Source organism: Oryzias latipes, chromosome 7 (genome assembly GCF_002234675.1).
Source record: "Oryzias latipes chromosome 7, ASM223467v1".
NCBI classification, from domain to species: Eukaryota; Metazoa; Chordata; class Actinopteri; order Beloniformes; family Adrianichthyidae; genus Oryzias; species Oryzias latipes.
In genome coordinates this window covers 7,402,895-7,417,088 of record NC_019865.2, presented here as the reverse complement: position 1 = coordinate 7,417,088, position 14,194 = coordinate 7,402,895, and the positions used below count along the sequence as shown (strand labels likewise).

The 14,194-nt window shown below is 38.6% G+C and overlaps 2 protein-coding genes across 3 annotated transcripts in view; both read left to right on the top strand.

Moving 5' to 3' along the window:
* gnas (GNAS complex locus) overlaps positions 1–3,241 on the top strand; it is a 30,821-nt gene extending 27,580 nt beyond the window's left edge. Inside the window, exons 11-12 of the mRNA XM_004070342.4 lie at positions 541–608; positions 748–3,241. Of these exons, the coding sequence (XP_004070390.1) occupies positions 541–608; positions 748–894 (215 nt within the window). The 3' untranslated portion in view covers positions 895–3,241. The remainder of the gene's footprint in view (positions 1–540; positions 609–747) is intronic.
* Positions 3,242–5,642: 2,401 nt separating this feature from the next.
* LOC101163410 (vesicle-associated membrane protein-associated protein B/C) lies at positions 5,643–12,801 on the top strand. 2 transcript variants are annotated; one of them, XM_011476860.3, is made up of 6 exons: positions 5,643–5,973; positions 7,033–7,185; positions 7,384–7,487; positions 8,497–8,577; positions 8,945–9,070; positions 11,164–12,801. In XM_011476860.3, exons 1-6 carry the CDS (start codon positions 5,916–5,918, stop codon positions 11,326–11,328), a joined length of 687 nt encoding a protein of 228 aa, XP_011475162.1. In that variant the 5' UTR covers positions 5,643–5,915; the 3' UTR covers positions 11,329–12,801. The 2 variants fall into 2 exon arrangements, with proteins under 2 accessions (XP_011475162.1, XP_004070389.1); XM_004070341.4 differs by having other exon boundaries at positions 5,644–5,973; positions 8,897–9,070.
* Positions 12,802–14,194: the final 1,393 nt, after the last annotated feature.

The window sequence follows — 14,194 nt, the reverse complement described above, 5'->3', positions numbered from 1 at the left end:
TCTCCCTGTTGCTGAGAGCTCTCTGTTTACACACTCTCCTGCTACATCCCCATCTTAACATTACCGGTGCAACAAAAATGGCGAGCAGTATCAGAGCTATCCAGCCAGACAGTTTTGAGTCAGGTGCCAGATCGGACGAGGAAACAAAGACGTACTTGGATCTAATCGTCTATAAGGGGAAGCAGCAGATTGGAGTGGAGCAGGGTTTCTTTTTCACAAATTCAAGCTTTTTAACCGCTTTTTTTTGTCTGCTCCTGTTTCACAAGGATTTAAATAAGTAAATACACAGAATAACAATTTTAAGGGTTAATTTTCTTCATGAGAAAAATGCCCCTAGAACATCTTGAAAACACCATTTTCATTGGAAAGGGTTTTAAAATTGCTAATATACTGTTTCAAAATTCAGTATAATTGGCCACCAAAGGTCATCCTTGGCTCACCTTTAACTCAGTCGGATGGGCATCAAAGTAATGTAGGAAATCTGAACTAAAGATTTGCTAAAAAGCGCTGATTCTCATATGCTTCCCTCCTCCCTGACAGCTACACCCGAGCCTGGGGAGGATCCTCGCGTTACCAGGGCAAAGTACTTCATTAGAGATGAATTTCTGGTAAACAGACAGAATTATAATAACTTTATCAGCCATAAATGCATGAGAACAGGTTTTTGCTTTTTCTAGGGAAAAATGCATCATTTTTTATGGTTTAAACTCCTGTAGTGACTGTTCACCTGTTTTTTTCTTTTTACAGAGGATCAGCACAGCAAGCGGTGATGGAAGGCACTACTGTTACCCCCACTTCACCTGTGCTGTCGACACTGAAAACATCCGCCGCGTCTTCAATGACTGTCGAGACATCATCCAGCGGATGCACCTGCGGCAGTACGAGCTGTTGTGATGCGAGCGGAAAGGTGTTTGCCAAAAAAAATTTAAAAAACCCAACAAAACGTTATAAGTAGATTAAACTACAGAAAGAAACTGAACCCTGAGTCTCTGAACTCTCCTGTTCCACAAATGTGTGTGTGCTCCTGTGGCAGAACAAGAACACACACCCTAAAAACCTGGAACGGCCCTGATGCAAACTCCTTACCTGATGTTCAAAGAGGGTTTTTGATGAAGGGCTTTCAAGTGTAGTCACACACAAAAAATGACTCAGATCTCCATCTTCAGCCATATTCCAAGCTCCTGCTCGTGTCGTCCCCTCCATACACATTACCTTTAAATGTCTAAAAGCCCAGAGGGGCCCAGTCTGGACTGAGAACCCTGCAGTTGTGTTAGTGTGATTATCCTGTTGATGAAAACCAAGAGAGCTAAAAACATCCGTGCAACTGGGAAAGAGATTAACTGTTGAATTTCTGCACACTAATAAACATGTCAAGGCAGATCAGCTGAACACTGTATCTAATAAAAGAAACAAAAAAGGAAAAAAAAAAATACAACACTGTGCTCAGGACTTGACTTGAACCGTGTTCACCAAACCTTCAATCATTTACAGACATCCTCAAAGCCTGCAGCTGGCTTTGGCTTGCATCGAAACGTATCACACCTGCTTTGTAATGGGCAGCACAACGGTCAAACCAGAGACGCTCGGTCCCGTCAACCAGTGACGGGCACGCTGAGCTGCAACTGATCTAACCAGGACTTTGGGATGGGACAGGTCCAGCAGCAGAGCCCTGAGGAGCGCCACCTCTAACCCAACGCGGGAACGTCTGTGAGATCGGAGGGCTTCGGAAAACGGGACGCGGGTGGTTCCCATGCGAACTTCCCCTGGTGGAGTTCAGAGACTTTCAACGACTTCTCCAAAAAACTGCTTTGTCACCTGACTGCCTTGTTGGTAGTGGAGCAAAATGTGAGGAGGATATGTTAAATTTAAACAAAAAAAGAATTTAAAAAAAAGAGAGAAAAATGCCAACTTTAATGGAATTTAAATGGAGGGCAAAAAAAACCACCTTTCAGTAGTAAAGAACTATATAAGTTAAAGCGAACTGTCATCCTGTTTTACTGTCTCCACAGCTGTTTTTGTCTGTGTGGACATTTGTGCCATCGTGCCCTGTGCGCTTCTTTTTTCTTTTCCTTTTGTCATTTTCTGGCTTTCCACGTCTAAAACTGTCCATCTTCTTTGCTGCCTCCTGTCATCTCACCTTCTCGAACCCCTTTCCTCAGCGTCCCGGTTCTATTTGCACTTTCCAGCCGGTGTGTTTTTTGTTTTGTTTTGTTTTTAGGGGTGAAATAAAATGTAATAACCCTGGATCATGTAAAAAAATGTTCAAAATGCTTTTGTATCCATGTGACCCACCTGAACTTTCAGGAATCTTCTCCGTTATCTCTCCATCTTCCTGTGCATTTTGCCCCCTTTCTGTCTGTCTTTACTTAACTGCTGAACTATTATTCTTGTACAGACTGTAAAATGTATTATTTTGTACAACTTAATTGAGAAAAAATCTTTTAGAAGATCCCTGTGCCTTGATCACGACTGTACGTGTGTAATGAGCTAAAGTGGGTATCATACTGCGCTGTATAGCTTGGCCAATCCCCTTCTAACCCCCTGTCTCCCTCTTTTGGCCTATTCTTTCTCTTATCCCCATCTATGTCCTCATCTTGATCCTCTTCCTCTGTTCTCGGCCTTCCTCATCTGTAGTGGCCGACCGTCATTTGTAGTTTCCTTTCTCTCCACCCCCTCCCCCATCCTTTTCAGTCTCTATGATTTAAATGTTTTATATTTTAATCCATATACCCCAAAAAGATAAATATATTAAATGTATATGGTTTTTTTTTAAAGTATTTTATTAGATTCAAATGAATATTGACAAATTGTACACTTGACAGTGTGCGTATTGCTATAAGTTAAATCCTTTCAACTGAAATTGTGTTCAGGTTTTCTTGGGGTTTTTTTCTGCAAATAACATCTGAAAGGGGTGAACTGGAGGGGAAAGATGCAAAACCTTGCTTGTTTCATAAATGATATTCTTTTGCTAAAAAAGAAAAAAAGGCCAAAAAATCTGATGGAAAAATAGTTTTTTTTGGGGGGGGGGGTCCTCTTGCCTAGCCTTGCACAGTAGAGGCAGCCTGTACAGTATTAGCATCTCTCTCATTTCAGTGCCCCAGTCTTCGTATAATGTGTACATCAATTATGAGTTTCTGCTTTTTGACAAGGAGCTCTAAGAAATAAAGTTGTTCTTTTTTTGTTTTTTTTTGGGTGCAGACAAATACAGGCCTGTCATTAAAGACATTCATAGACACAGGCACATCTGCTCATTCCTCTCTTTTGGACTGTTTTATCTTTAATCTTACATTTTCTCCCATCGGAAGACCATTTACGGCAAAAGAAGGAACATTTTTCCATTTTTGGCTCTGAAGTTGATTTCTGTCTAGCTTTAAAACACAAACATTTAAGTGAAATGGCAAAAATAAAGTGAAAAATTTGACAAAATGGAGGAAAATAATTAAGTTTGAACATTTTTTTAGACTATATTTGTTAATCACAATTCCTGAACTCTTGATTTTGTCTTTTCGGTTCAGGGAAGTTTCTGTTCAACACTTGAACATGTACACTGTTGAAAATGCTTCACAGAAATGCAAGAGCTTTACCAACACACAAACAATAAATGAAAAGTATGTTAAAAACATTCAATTAAAACAAGAACAAAAGCAAATACATTGAAACTGTCATACTACAGCATTTTTAACAAATGCAGTGGAAAAGAGCAATGTTTTAGGTTTGGATTTAAAGGGTAAAACAATAGGAGAACATCTAAGTTTCCATGTGTGCAGCCCTGTGGGTGAATACACCTTTATCCCGTTTGGATCTTTCCATTGGTTGTTTCCTGCAGAGCAGACAGGCGTTTGGGTCCCACGCCATTAGCAGCTGCGAAATGAAACGCCTACCCGTGCCACAGGTAATGTTTCACAGCCCTTTGCCACCAGGATGTTCTTTCCATCTCACTAATTTGTCAGATTTGCCAAACTTCTTTGAATATCAAGGAAATCCATGCAAAACAATTTTATAATACTTGAAATTTGCTTCATCTTAAGCTCATTGTTGTGAAACTGTATCTAGGTGGTGTCTTCTAGTGCAGAGTTTGCTCTGCTGTAGTTGTTCTCTATCCCTAGGAAGTCATTTGGGCTTCTGAACCCTTTTGCTTGGATGGGTTCCAGGCCAATTTCAAGTCTAATAACTTGACAAAGTCTATTCAAACACTACATCTGTACTGGACAGGATGTGGGAAGAAATGTAACATCCAATTGTGGAAATCTGTTAAATACTTAAGAAACTTTTGTGACTTTATGACTGTCAAATTGGGTTTTTTATAGAAATGTATATTATTTTTCTATTGAAATTCAAGCTTTTCTGTAGATTTTATGGTCGTTTTTTGGTCTACTTCTCTTAACTTTAAGTTTTCAGAAGAAAGATGGAACAAAAACTGCTTCTTAATATTGCTATAAAAATAAAAAACAAAAATTAAAAAAACTTAGAAGAAATACATAAAAATTGTAGATACAAAAATTCATTTTTTTAAGTCACTCATTAAGTGTGAAGTTTTATACAGGATTTTAGTTTATGGGGGTTGTTTCTATCCATTTAACATGGCTTGTTTCTATTTTTCCCAAATGTCCTGTTAGACATGTAAGGTTATTTGTGGAAGGTCTTCTTTAAAGGCAATAGGAATAATTAAACAATAAAAAAACAGAAAATGGATCAAATACAAACTATTTTATAGGCAGGTTTTGTTGAAATTGCTTTGTAGTCTAGATGCAAAAAAACAGAATCTTAAAGGCCTCTTTGTGTAATTTTATTAATTTTTTTTTAAATAACATTTAGAGCTTCTTTGAAAGTTTAACACTTTTACAGTGTGTGTCACAGAGCTACAGGGGGCTTTGTCAGTATTAAAAACAAAACACACACACACACAAAAATTAAGGCAAAATAGAAGTAGTCAAATTGATTGGAACACCCAAACAAAGCATTGTTAATAAAAAAAAACAAGGTGCCATTGGATTGGAAAGAAAGTATAAAGCATTCATTTCTAAACTCCACAAAATATGTAATATTTACAAGCAGCGTGGTTTGTGTTAAACCATTTGGCAATAAAGGCAAATCATGCAAAAGACTTGTAAACAGAAGATCCTAGGAATATAAATCAATTAAATTGATTGACCCGTGGTATAAGTAGGGAAGAACAAAGGGGGGCAGTTATAATTTTTTTTTTTTTTTTTTTTTTTTTTGCATTACTTCATTCAAACTTTTATCACACGGTTTTGAAATACCAGAATTTGTTATGTATTTTTTTATCCAATTCCATGAATTTAACAATGTAAAATAATTTCTATCTAATCTGTTTCTTAGTGTGTCTTCTTAAATTGTATTTTTAGCCTAATTATTACCTTTAAAATTATTTTTGAATGACAATCTAAGTTGAGTAAAATCTGTGGATATTCCCTACCTGAGGGCGGTGTGGTGGTGGAATTTAAAACTATAGATAATTTATTTTCGATCTGTGTCTTAGTTTTCCTACTTAAACTGTATTTTACTTTAATTATCACTTTTAAAATGTATTTTTTTTTTTTAAGTAAAATTTGTGGATGTTCCCTGAGGGGCAGTGTGGTGGTGGAGTGGGCGGGTCCCAATGCTCCCGCCCATTTTTTGACGTCAGCCTGCCCCTTCCTCTTGTCCCTGAGCTAGCAGCGTAAGAAATTGGAAGCTAGCGCTTAGCAGCTGTTTGTGTCAAACAACCAACTAACCAGCCTCCTAGTCATCCAGCTAGCTAGTCTGTCTGTTATTCTAGGTTGTGGTGCATCTGCTGGAGAAGAATCTTGGGCGACTAGTTTTGTCTTCTCGGGACGTCAGCTGCCTCATCCGAACGAGTTGAAAAAGCTGTAGAATATCGTCCTCGCCATCTCAACAGGAAGAAGCCCTGGGACATGGCAAGACCAGAACAAGTCCTGGTGCTAGAGCCGCAACACGAACTGAAATTCAGAGGTAACGCTGAGGCGGAGAGAAAAAGGAGGGCCGGGGCTCGTTGGCCAACACAATTCTTTGCCAAAAACCAGTGTTCGGGTCTCTCTGTTTGCCATTAGCCTAACCGATACTCTTCAAATGGCGGGTTTGGGAAACTAGCGTTTGATTGTTCGGAATCTTTAGTTGTGACAGGTGAGCGCTGCTGCTAGCCGACAGGCAGTTTTAGCTAATCTGCTAGCCGGGCAAACTGCTAGCTGTCATTGCAGCGTCAGGCAGGGCAGGCCTGCTGTGGTCTTAACCAGCTCTCTCATTATTCACTCACAGGACCGTCTTAATCCCCGTGAACGTTGGAAAACACCCCGTGTGGTCCTGACAAGACCCCCCTCCATCCCGATATTCACCCTAATGCGCCCCCCTAAAACTCTACTGTTCTAGCACTTTCTTTGATAGTTTTAAGTCATCTATTAAAAATGTAGTGTATTCGTTTGTTTTGTGCTTTTTCTGTTTCCTGCCCTTTGCAGTTTTTTGTACAAACGCTGATTGTGTCGGTATAGGTGGGGCAAGTGTGTGGATCACCCCTATTTCCTTCAGTATTTCCCTTTTTTTTACGTGACACTGTAACAAAACAAAAGAAAAAGGGTTGTTGGGATCTCAAGTTTTCATTTTACTGACAAACTTTGCATGAGAAGATGCAAACACTATTTTGCATTTTGTGACATTTGCAGTAGCAGTTGGAGATAGATACGATGTTTTCAAATGTGTGGGCTTTTATAAGACACAAGTTAAAGATTTTAATACAGATGAGTTACTAACGACATAGCCAAAGGATCAGGCTTGTTACTGGAGTTGGGGCATTAATAATGCAATATCCTGTTGCATATTCTGCTGCTCTTTTTGCTGCTGCAGTGATGTTTGCCATGTTTAGCACTACTCAAAATGTGTATTTATTCATTCAGAAAACTCAAGTAGCCAACATTTTAACTCTGCAAGAACAGAAGAAATGCAAACGTTTCTTCAAATGACTGTTGCAGGCATAAATCAAGAGGCTGTTTTATTTATTGATTACTTTTGTGCTTTTAGGCCCGTTTACAGATGTTGTCACTGCCACTCTGAAGCTCACCAACCCCACAGATAGAAATGTGTGTTTCAAAGTCAAGACGACGGCGCCGCGCAGATACTGTGTTCGCCCAAACAGCGGCATCATTGACGCCGGGACCTCCATCAACGTTTCGGGTTCGCAGTCACCTTTTCTTTATGCTGCAGAGAAAATTAAGTTCTGTTTGGCTTAAATGCACAGTTTACCTTTATTTGCTGAGCAGAATTTTTTTTGTATTTTTAAACTCTTTAATAATATTTTACGCTTACATTTATCTTAGCAAGGGAAGGGAATTGCATGCATTTTATTTGAATGTCTTATTCTTTCTCCTACAGTCATGCTACAGCCTTTTGAGTACGACCCCAATGAGAAAAGTAAACACAAATTCATGGTGCAGTCTGTGCTGGTTCCCTATGACATGACTGACATGGAAGGAGTTGTAAGTGTCTGAGCTTTAAATTGGCTGTTTTGATTGTTGTTGCTTATTATGTGTTTTGAAGTAAATTTAACTTTCAAATGAAAGATTTATTCTTTAAAGACTCATTCGGATCATCTTTTGAGCCATTTTAAAAGTGTTCTTGGTGATCTTTTAATCATGATTTCTGTCAATGAATGGTCTATGGCGCATTAAGCGAGACAAGATCGTCATTAAGTCAGGCTTGAACCATTTTCACATTAACTCTAGAACTTACAAGTATTTACAATACCTGTAATTTGCAACGTTGCTTGATTAGCAAAAAAAATATAATCTGACACCGCTACTTGTTAGCCGCATTAGCATATTCATAATAACACCTTAACAAATGTTTTGACAGAGCATCGTGTACTGGAGGATGACACGGGAGTGGATCTTCTCTCCTGTCCTGTCACACTCCCACAGAGTAATCCGGTCCCGTCCGGCCACTGATAATCTGACTCCCACTCCCTTTTCTTGTCGTCCTTTTTGGCTTCTCCCATAATAATCTCATCTCGTCCCGGTCTCGTGGTTAATGGAATCCCGCGGGTCGCAGGATTCCCGTGTCAGAAAATGTCAGAAAATAAAGTACGCTGTTATTGGTTTAAATAAACAAATAAAACAAAAAGACGCCATCTAATGGGACAGAGTTTCTGCAGAGCGACTGTAGTTTGTTGGAAATTTGGAGTTGTAAGGGTGACTGTTGGCGAAGAGCAAACCCCAACTCTATTTTTTTTTTAACGTCATTTTTTTTTCTTCTGCTTTTGATTCACAACGACTTGAATAGCAGAAATGCAATTTTGAACACATTTTTCTTCATTGGAAAAATGCCACAAGAACATGTTAAAAATACGATTTTCATCGGAGTGGGTCTTTTAAACTAAATACGTTGCATGAAAATAAACTAGAAATTCTTAGATGGTCGTGTTGAAACCTAAATGAAATCTTCTGGCTCTTTTAGTATCAATTTATCTACTATTTTGTTTGTTTCCAGTGGAAGGAGGCGAAACCTGAAGAATTGATGGATTCAAAGTTGAGGTGTGCATTTGAGATGCCTCTAGAAAACGACAAAACTGTAAGTACAAGTCCCACTTCTGTCTCTTTGTGTGAGAGCATTCCTGTCAAATATGGATGCACAAAAAAGATGTTTTTCTACATTTGTATCTTCTTAATCACAACTGGTTTTGCTTTGTAAATTCATCACTGCATGCTTTTTAAGTGTAACTTTAAACCACAGAAGTTCATCTTTCAGCGTCTCGTCTTTCAGTCAGATATCCCCGTCATTCATTACACAGCGTAGTTGATGGTTTGAAATCCTGTTTGCCGTCTCACTGCCTGCCGTCGGTCCCTCGTCTCCATTCGTCACCACCCCGCCTTCATCTTTCTCTCCACAGCATGAGGGGGAAAGCAAAAAAAATGAAACTCCCTCTACTTCTGTTAAGTCTGAGCACCCGGCCAAGCAAGGCAGCGTCTCGATGGACGACGGCGAGGTGAAGAAGATCATGGAGGAGTGCAAGCGGCTGCAGATGGAGGTGCAGAGGTTACGGGAGGAAAATAAACAAATCAAGGTGAAACTTTCAAATGAAGCAGACTTGCTTTCAGACTTCTGCTTTGTCATTTTATTTTATATTTTTTTCATCAGTAAATTCATTTATTTTACAGAAGCAGCATTTAAAGTGGTCTGTCTTAAGGCACAAAAAGCAAACAAAAACCCACAAACCAAAGATTGTTGTTGTTGTTCAACCCAGTTCGGACATTCATTTCAAAAAAGGCCAAAAAAATTTTTTAATGATTTTTCTTGTAATGATTTTTAAAGAAAAGATTTTTTTCAGTGTAATCTGTTGGACTGAGGCTACTATTAGTTATATTTGTGATTGTAGAGGAGATCTCCATCAAATTGATGGTTATTTTGGTTGATTCTTGTAATTTTGGGAGATTTCTTAATTTTTAAAAGAATATAACTGAAAAGCCTAGTTTCCACTGAGCGATCCAGTCAGGTGTACAATTGTTTAGACAATTCAGGACAGTGTTTCCACTCAACGTTGGGCCGTCATGACGCATGCAGGGTGAGGCAAACAACAACAGTGGAGGAGCTCCAATTTTTTACGCTTAGCTTTTTTTTTTTTAATGTTTTATTTACTGTCCTGACCTTTTAATGTTTTAAAAGAATTTCCACAGCTTTTGGTTCCTCGTATGATCAAGTCATTGAATGTTGTTTGAGAAAAGATTGCAGGCGACTTTCTTCTAACGACCTGCAGCCAATCAACGGGTTTTTCAACTGTAGCACCGGCCTGTTTCATTTTTTTATGCAAAGGCCCAAGAATGGGACCGTTCGGTCCAGCTTATGGGATCCATTTTAAACCGGACACACTCAAAAAGCCGGACCACTCATTGGAAACTGTCATGTTTGTATTTAATGAGGCCAAGTTAGCCTCCAGTAACTTCTTTAAGTAGCCACGTTGTTCTACATTCACCGCATCATTTCTTCTTCTATTGTATGACTTTTATAACCTGACTACCAACTTGTATTGCCACCTAGTGGTCAACATACATTACTGCACACAATCACAACAGAAACAAGGCTTTATTTTTAATTTTAATATACTGTATTCATCCCACAATGGGAAATGTGTTCTCCTCATTTGACCCATCCCCTGGGGGAGCGGTGAGCTGCAGCTGAACCGTTCGGGAGGCAGTAGCATTAAGGGTCTTGCCCAAGGACCCTCACTGGGTGATGTTAATTGCTCGCCATTGATATGGTAATTGCCCCAGTACCACTGCTCATTATTCTTCATATTGCTTTATTCCATGGTCCGGGTGAATACTTGATTCTGATTGGCTGCTGGGTGTGGATTAAAAAGTGATAATGTACGGCTAAAAAAAGAAGTTCGGGCAGATAGCTTAATGGTTCTATATCCCTCCGCTGGCTTCTTTAAAACAAACTTTAGACTCCTTTAAGCAACATCTTTTTGTCTGCTCCTGATTCATGTTGATTTGATCAAAGATATACTGGAAATTTAAATTTTAAGCTTAACTTTCTTTATAGACATTATACGTCATCAGAGGATGCTAGAAGAACATGTCAAAAACACCATTTTCATTGGAGTGAGTCCTTAAAGCCCAACTGAGCTCTTTCTGCTTGGAGTCCACAGGGTGTCTTCATGTTTGGTTCTCTTTGGGTACTTCAGCTTCTTCCTGCTGTCCCAAATCCTGCCCTTATCGGTTAATCGGTGCTTCGATTGTCCCTCAGATTGTCTGTCTCTGTATGTGACCCTGCAATAAACAGTCAGCCAGCTCAGAATGGACTCTGCCTTTGTACCTTGATACCTGGGAAAGACTTAAGTACCCTTTGTGATACTGCCAAAGATAAGGGAGGGATCCATAGAAAACTCTTCATTTCGTTGAATATTTAATATTTTTTTGCTTTTACAGGTTGGCATAAGTATATATTTTCTAATTATGAATTTTTGTAGAAATGTTTCGATTGTTACTAAAACAACTAGGAATCTTTTTGAGGCAACGTTGTCCCTCCATCTTCTGTATCTTAGTTGCGTCCATCATTGCTGTGATCTCTAGATTGTAGGAGTCCTTGAGATTCTTTTTCCTGAAGCAAATGAGGAAGTCTGAGCTTTCACGCTGGTGTTTTTCCCCTTCATCACAGGAAGATGATGGACTGCGGAAGAGGAGGGTGACCTCCGCTGCTGCTCCTCACTCCTCCAACATGGCAATGACGGCCGTGAAGGACGAAGGCCTGAGCACTCGTGTCCTGGCGTTCTGCCTACTCTTCTTTGTGATCGGGGTCATTATTGGCAAGATGGTCCTGTAGACACACAGAGGGACAGAGCACAGGGACAGAACGACGGATGGACAGCGGACTCGGGAAGACGAGGGTTGATGACGGTGATGGCAGTGAAGATGTCTTCTGGGTTCATGTTGATCTGTTTTCCCGTTTTCTTCATAATTTAATGCAATATGTCACAGAGGTATGCTTGTATGAAATGTAACTGCAAGTTTTAAGAGCGAGCAAAGGAAAGGCGGGTTAAAGATGTCTCACGTTTTTGTCACAGGTTCCGCTTTTCGCCCCTGTTTTGTTTTGCAAAAATCTGCCTTTTCTGCTTCTTCCGTCCATCTCTCCATAATCTCCTCACACTTGCACAGGTAACAGTGATCTTTGTGGAAGTGGCTTCACTTGGCTAAATGTTAACGCTTTCATTGGTTTTCAGGTTTTAAAGTTCCACACTCGTGTCAATTTCTGCTCCTCGAGATTTTAAAGGGGCATTGATTGGAAATAATCTGTGCAAACCGACCTGAATCTGTTGTCTTATAAAGTTTGACCATGTTTTAGCCAGTAAAAGCTGTGTGTGCGTTTGTGTCTTTTCTGGCTTCCCACAGGAACCCTGGCATGAGTGTGTTGTTGATGTTTTATGTGACGACAAAAAGTGAACTTGCAGGTTTGGGGAAAAGAAAAAGACAAACTTCCATTGCACCAGATTTCCTTCATGCAACAGAAAACCAGGAGTCTGTGTTAAAAATTGAGAAATAAGCTGAATAAACACGGTGGCTCACTTGAGCTAAAAACTGTACATCGATTTTGGAATCATAATAAACATGACAATATAATACTTATAACGGTTTTATGCTTCCCTGTGATGTCTTTAACAAACAAATATCTTATTTAAGATGACGTGTTTTCAATAATCTGGTCATTGAGGCTGAAACATATTAAAGCAAATAGTCCAAAGATTGTTGATTTTCTTTTTCTCATTTGAGCGAACAAGAAATGATTTCTTTCTCCTGTTGGAGAACTAATTTGTTCTGTTTTCCATTCTCTAGATCACTTTTTTTGTGCATAAAACAATTCTTTATATTTTAGAGCCTTGTGTTCTATTATCCAATCTGCTGTTTTCAGGTATGGCTGCATTTTGTTTTTATAACTTTTTTTTTTTTTAATTATTCAAGGAAATCAATTGGGACCAGTGTGGTTCACCACATAAGTGATCAGCTTTTCTTCCTCTTTTCTTTTGCTTTTTTTTTCCATTTCTGACATCAGCAAGTTTGTTTGTTTTTCCTCGTAAAGCTTGGAGGCAGAATTCTACCAGAAAACTACATGAAAAGAAAAGCTAAAGGGGCTTTGGATTACACATACAGTCACACCCGAGTAATCACACTCATTGGATAGTCTTGTATATAAAATGCAAATACTCCATACTGTCAAATTACTAACATACTGTATTAAATGAAGAACGTACCTGGACAACCATGATTATGTAGCAACATAATTAAAGTTATGTGAACCATCCACAGACAAGTTCTCTGAATTTCTTTTTAATTTGACGCATATATGGCTTCATAGTATCTCTCAAAGAAGAAACCCAGATTGAAGTGTCACAATTTATGTTTTTACTCCAAAAAAATAGATTTTTTTTTCTATAATTGTAACTTAGTTTTGATGATTCGAAATTCTACTTTTAGCAATCTTTTAAATTTGTTGAATCTATGTCAATTTGATTAGTTTCCCAACAAAAATTAATTTTTAGATCTTAGTTTCTCTGCTGTTACACTTGGTGTTACAATTAAATGAAGATGATCAAAGTAATGTCTATATGTATTCTTTAAAAAAAAATTATTAGTTTATACAAACTGTTCATAATTGAATAAATATGACCTTGTGCAATCACACAATCAACCAATAAATCTCAAATATATAAAAAGATCATGAAATTGTGAAAAACCTGCAAGTTTTCAAAGCAAAATGAAATACATTTAATAAAATTATGGCTAATTTAAAATCTGTGTGCTGGTTTTTCACAATTTCACTATCTTTTTACATATTTATGAGAGATTTATTGGTAGATTGTGTGATTGCACACGGTCATATCTTTTTATTAAATTATGAACAGTTTTGGACTCCATAATATTCAGAGTTTTTTAACAAAGCAATTAAATTTATTGACTAATTCGATTATTGATAATTCGAATCTGTGCAAAACTGGGTGTGTTGTTGGATGTCAAACCTTCAATCATCTTATGTATGCTGATGACCTTGTCATTTTTAGCCCCTACAGTGCTGGGTTACAAACACTTTTAAAAGTTTGTTCTGACTATGGCAGAGACTTTGATATAAACTACAATCCCTCCAAAAGCAAAGTAATGATTGTAAGGACCAAAGATGACAGAAATGTAAACTTTCCTGTTTTTAAGCTTTGTGGAACGCCTCTGGAACAAACCTCATCTATCAAATACCTTGGACATTTCATTACTGATGATTGGAGGGATGATAGAGACATTCAGAGACAGTACTGTAAACTCTATGCTCAGGCAAACATTCTGATGAGAAAATTAAGTACGTGTTCTCTTCAAGTGAAGTGTTCGCTGTTCAGAGCTTACTGCACTCCCCTGTATATTTGGCCCCTCTTTGGTGGAACTATGGACGTGGGACATTCCGCAAATTCTTAGTGGCCTATAATGATGCTTTTAGGCTTCTGCTACAGGTGCCAAGGTGGTACAGAGCCAGTCAGCTATTTGTGGATGCTCACATCCCCACCTGTGAAGCACTACTGCGTAAGCTTACATACGGCCTTATGGAATGCCTGGACAAATCTAAGAACTCAATTATCATGTCTCTGACTGATCCCAAAAGAAGCTCATGCCGCTACACTTCTGCCCTGAGGAAACACTGGATACAGCGATTA

Coding starts and splice junctions, on each gene's coding strand:
- LOC101163410 (XM_004070341.4), top strand. CDS start 5,916: ATGGCAAGACCAGAACAAGTCCTGGTGCTAGAGCCGCAACACGAACTG. Junction 7,488..8,496: donor TGACTGACATGGAAGGAGTT/GTAAGTGTCTGA, acceptor GTTTGTTTCCAG/TGGAAGGAGGCGAAACCTGA. Junction 8,578..8,896: donor CTCTAGAAAACGACAAAACT/GTAAGTACAAGT, acceptor TTCTCTCCACAG/CATGAGGGGGAAAGCAAAAA.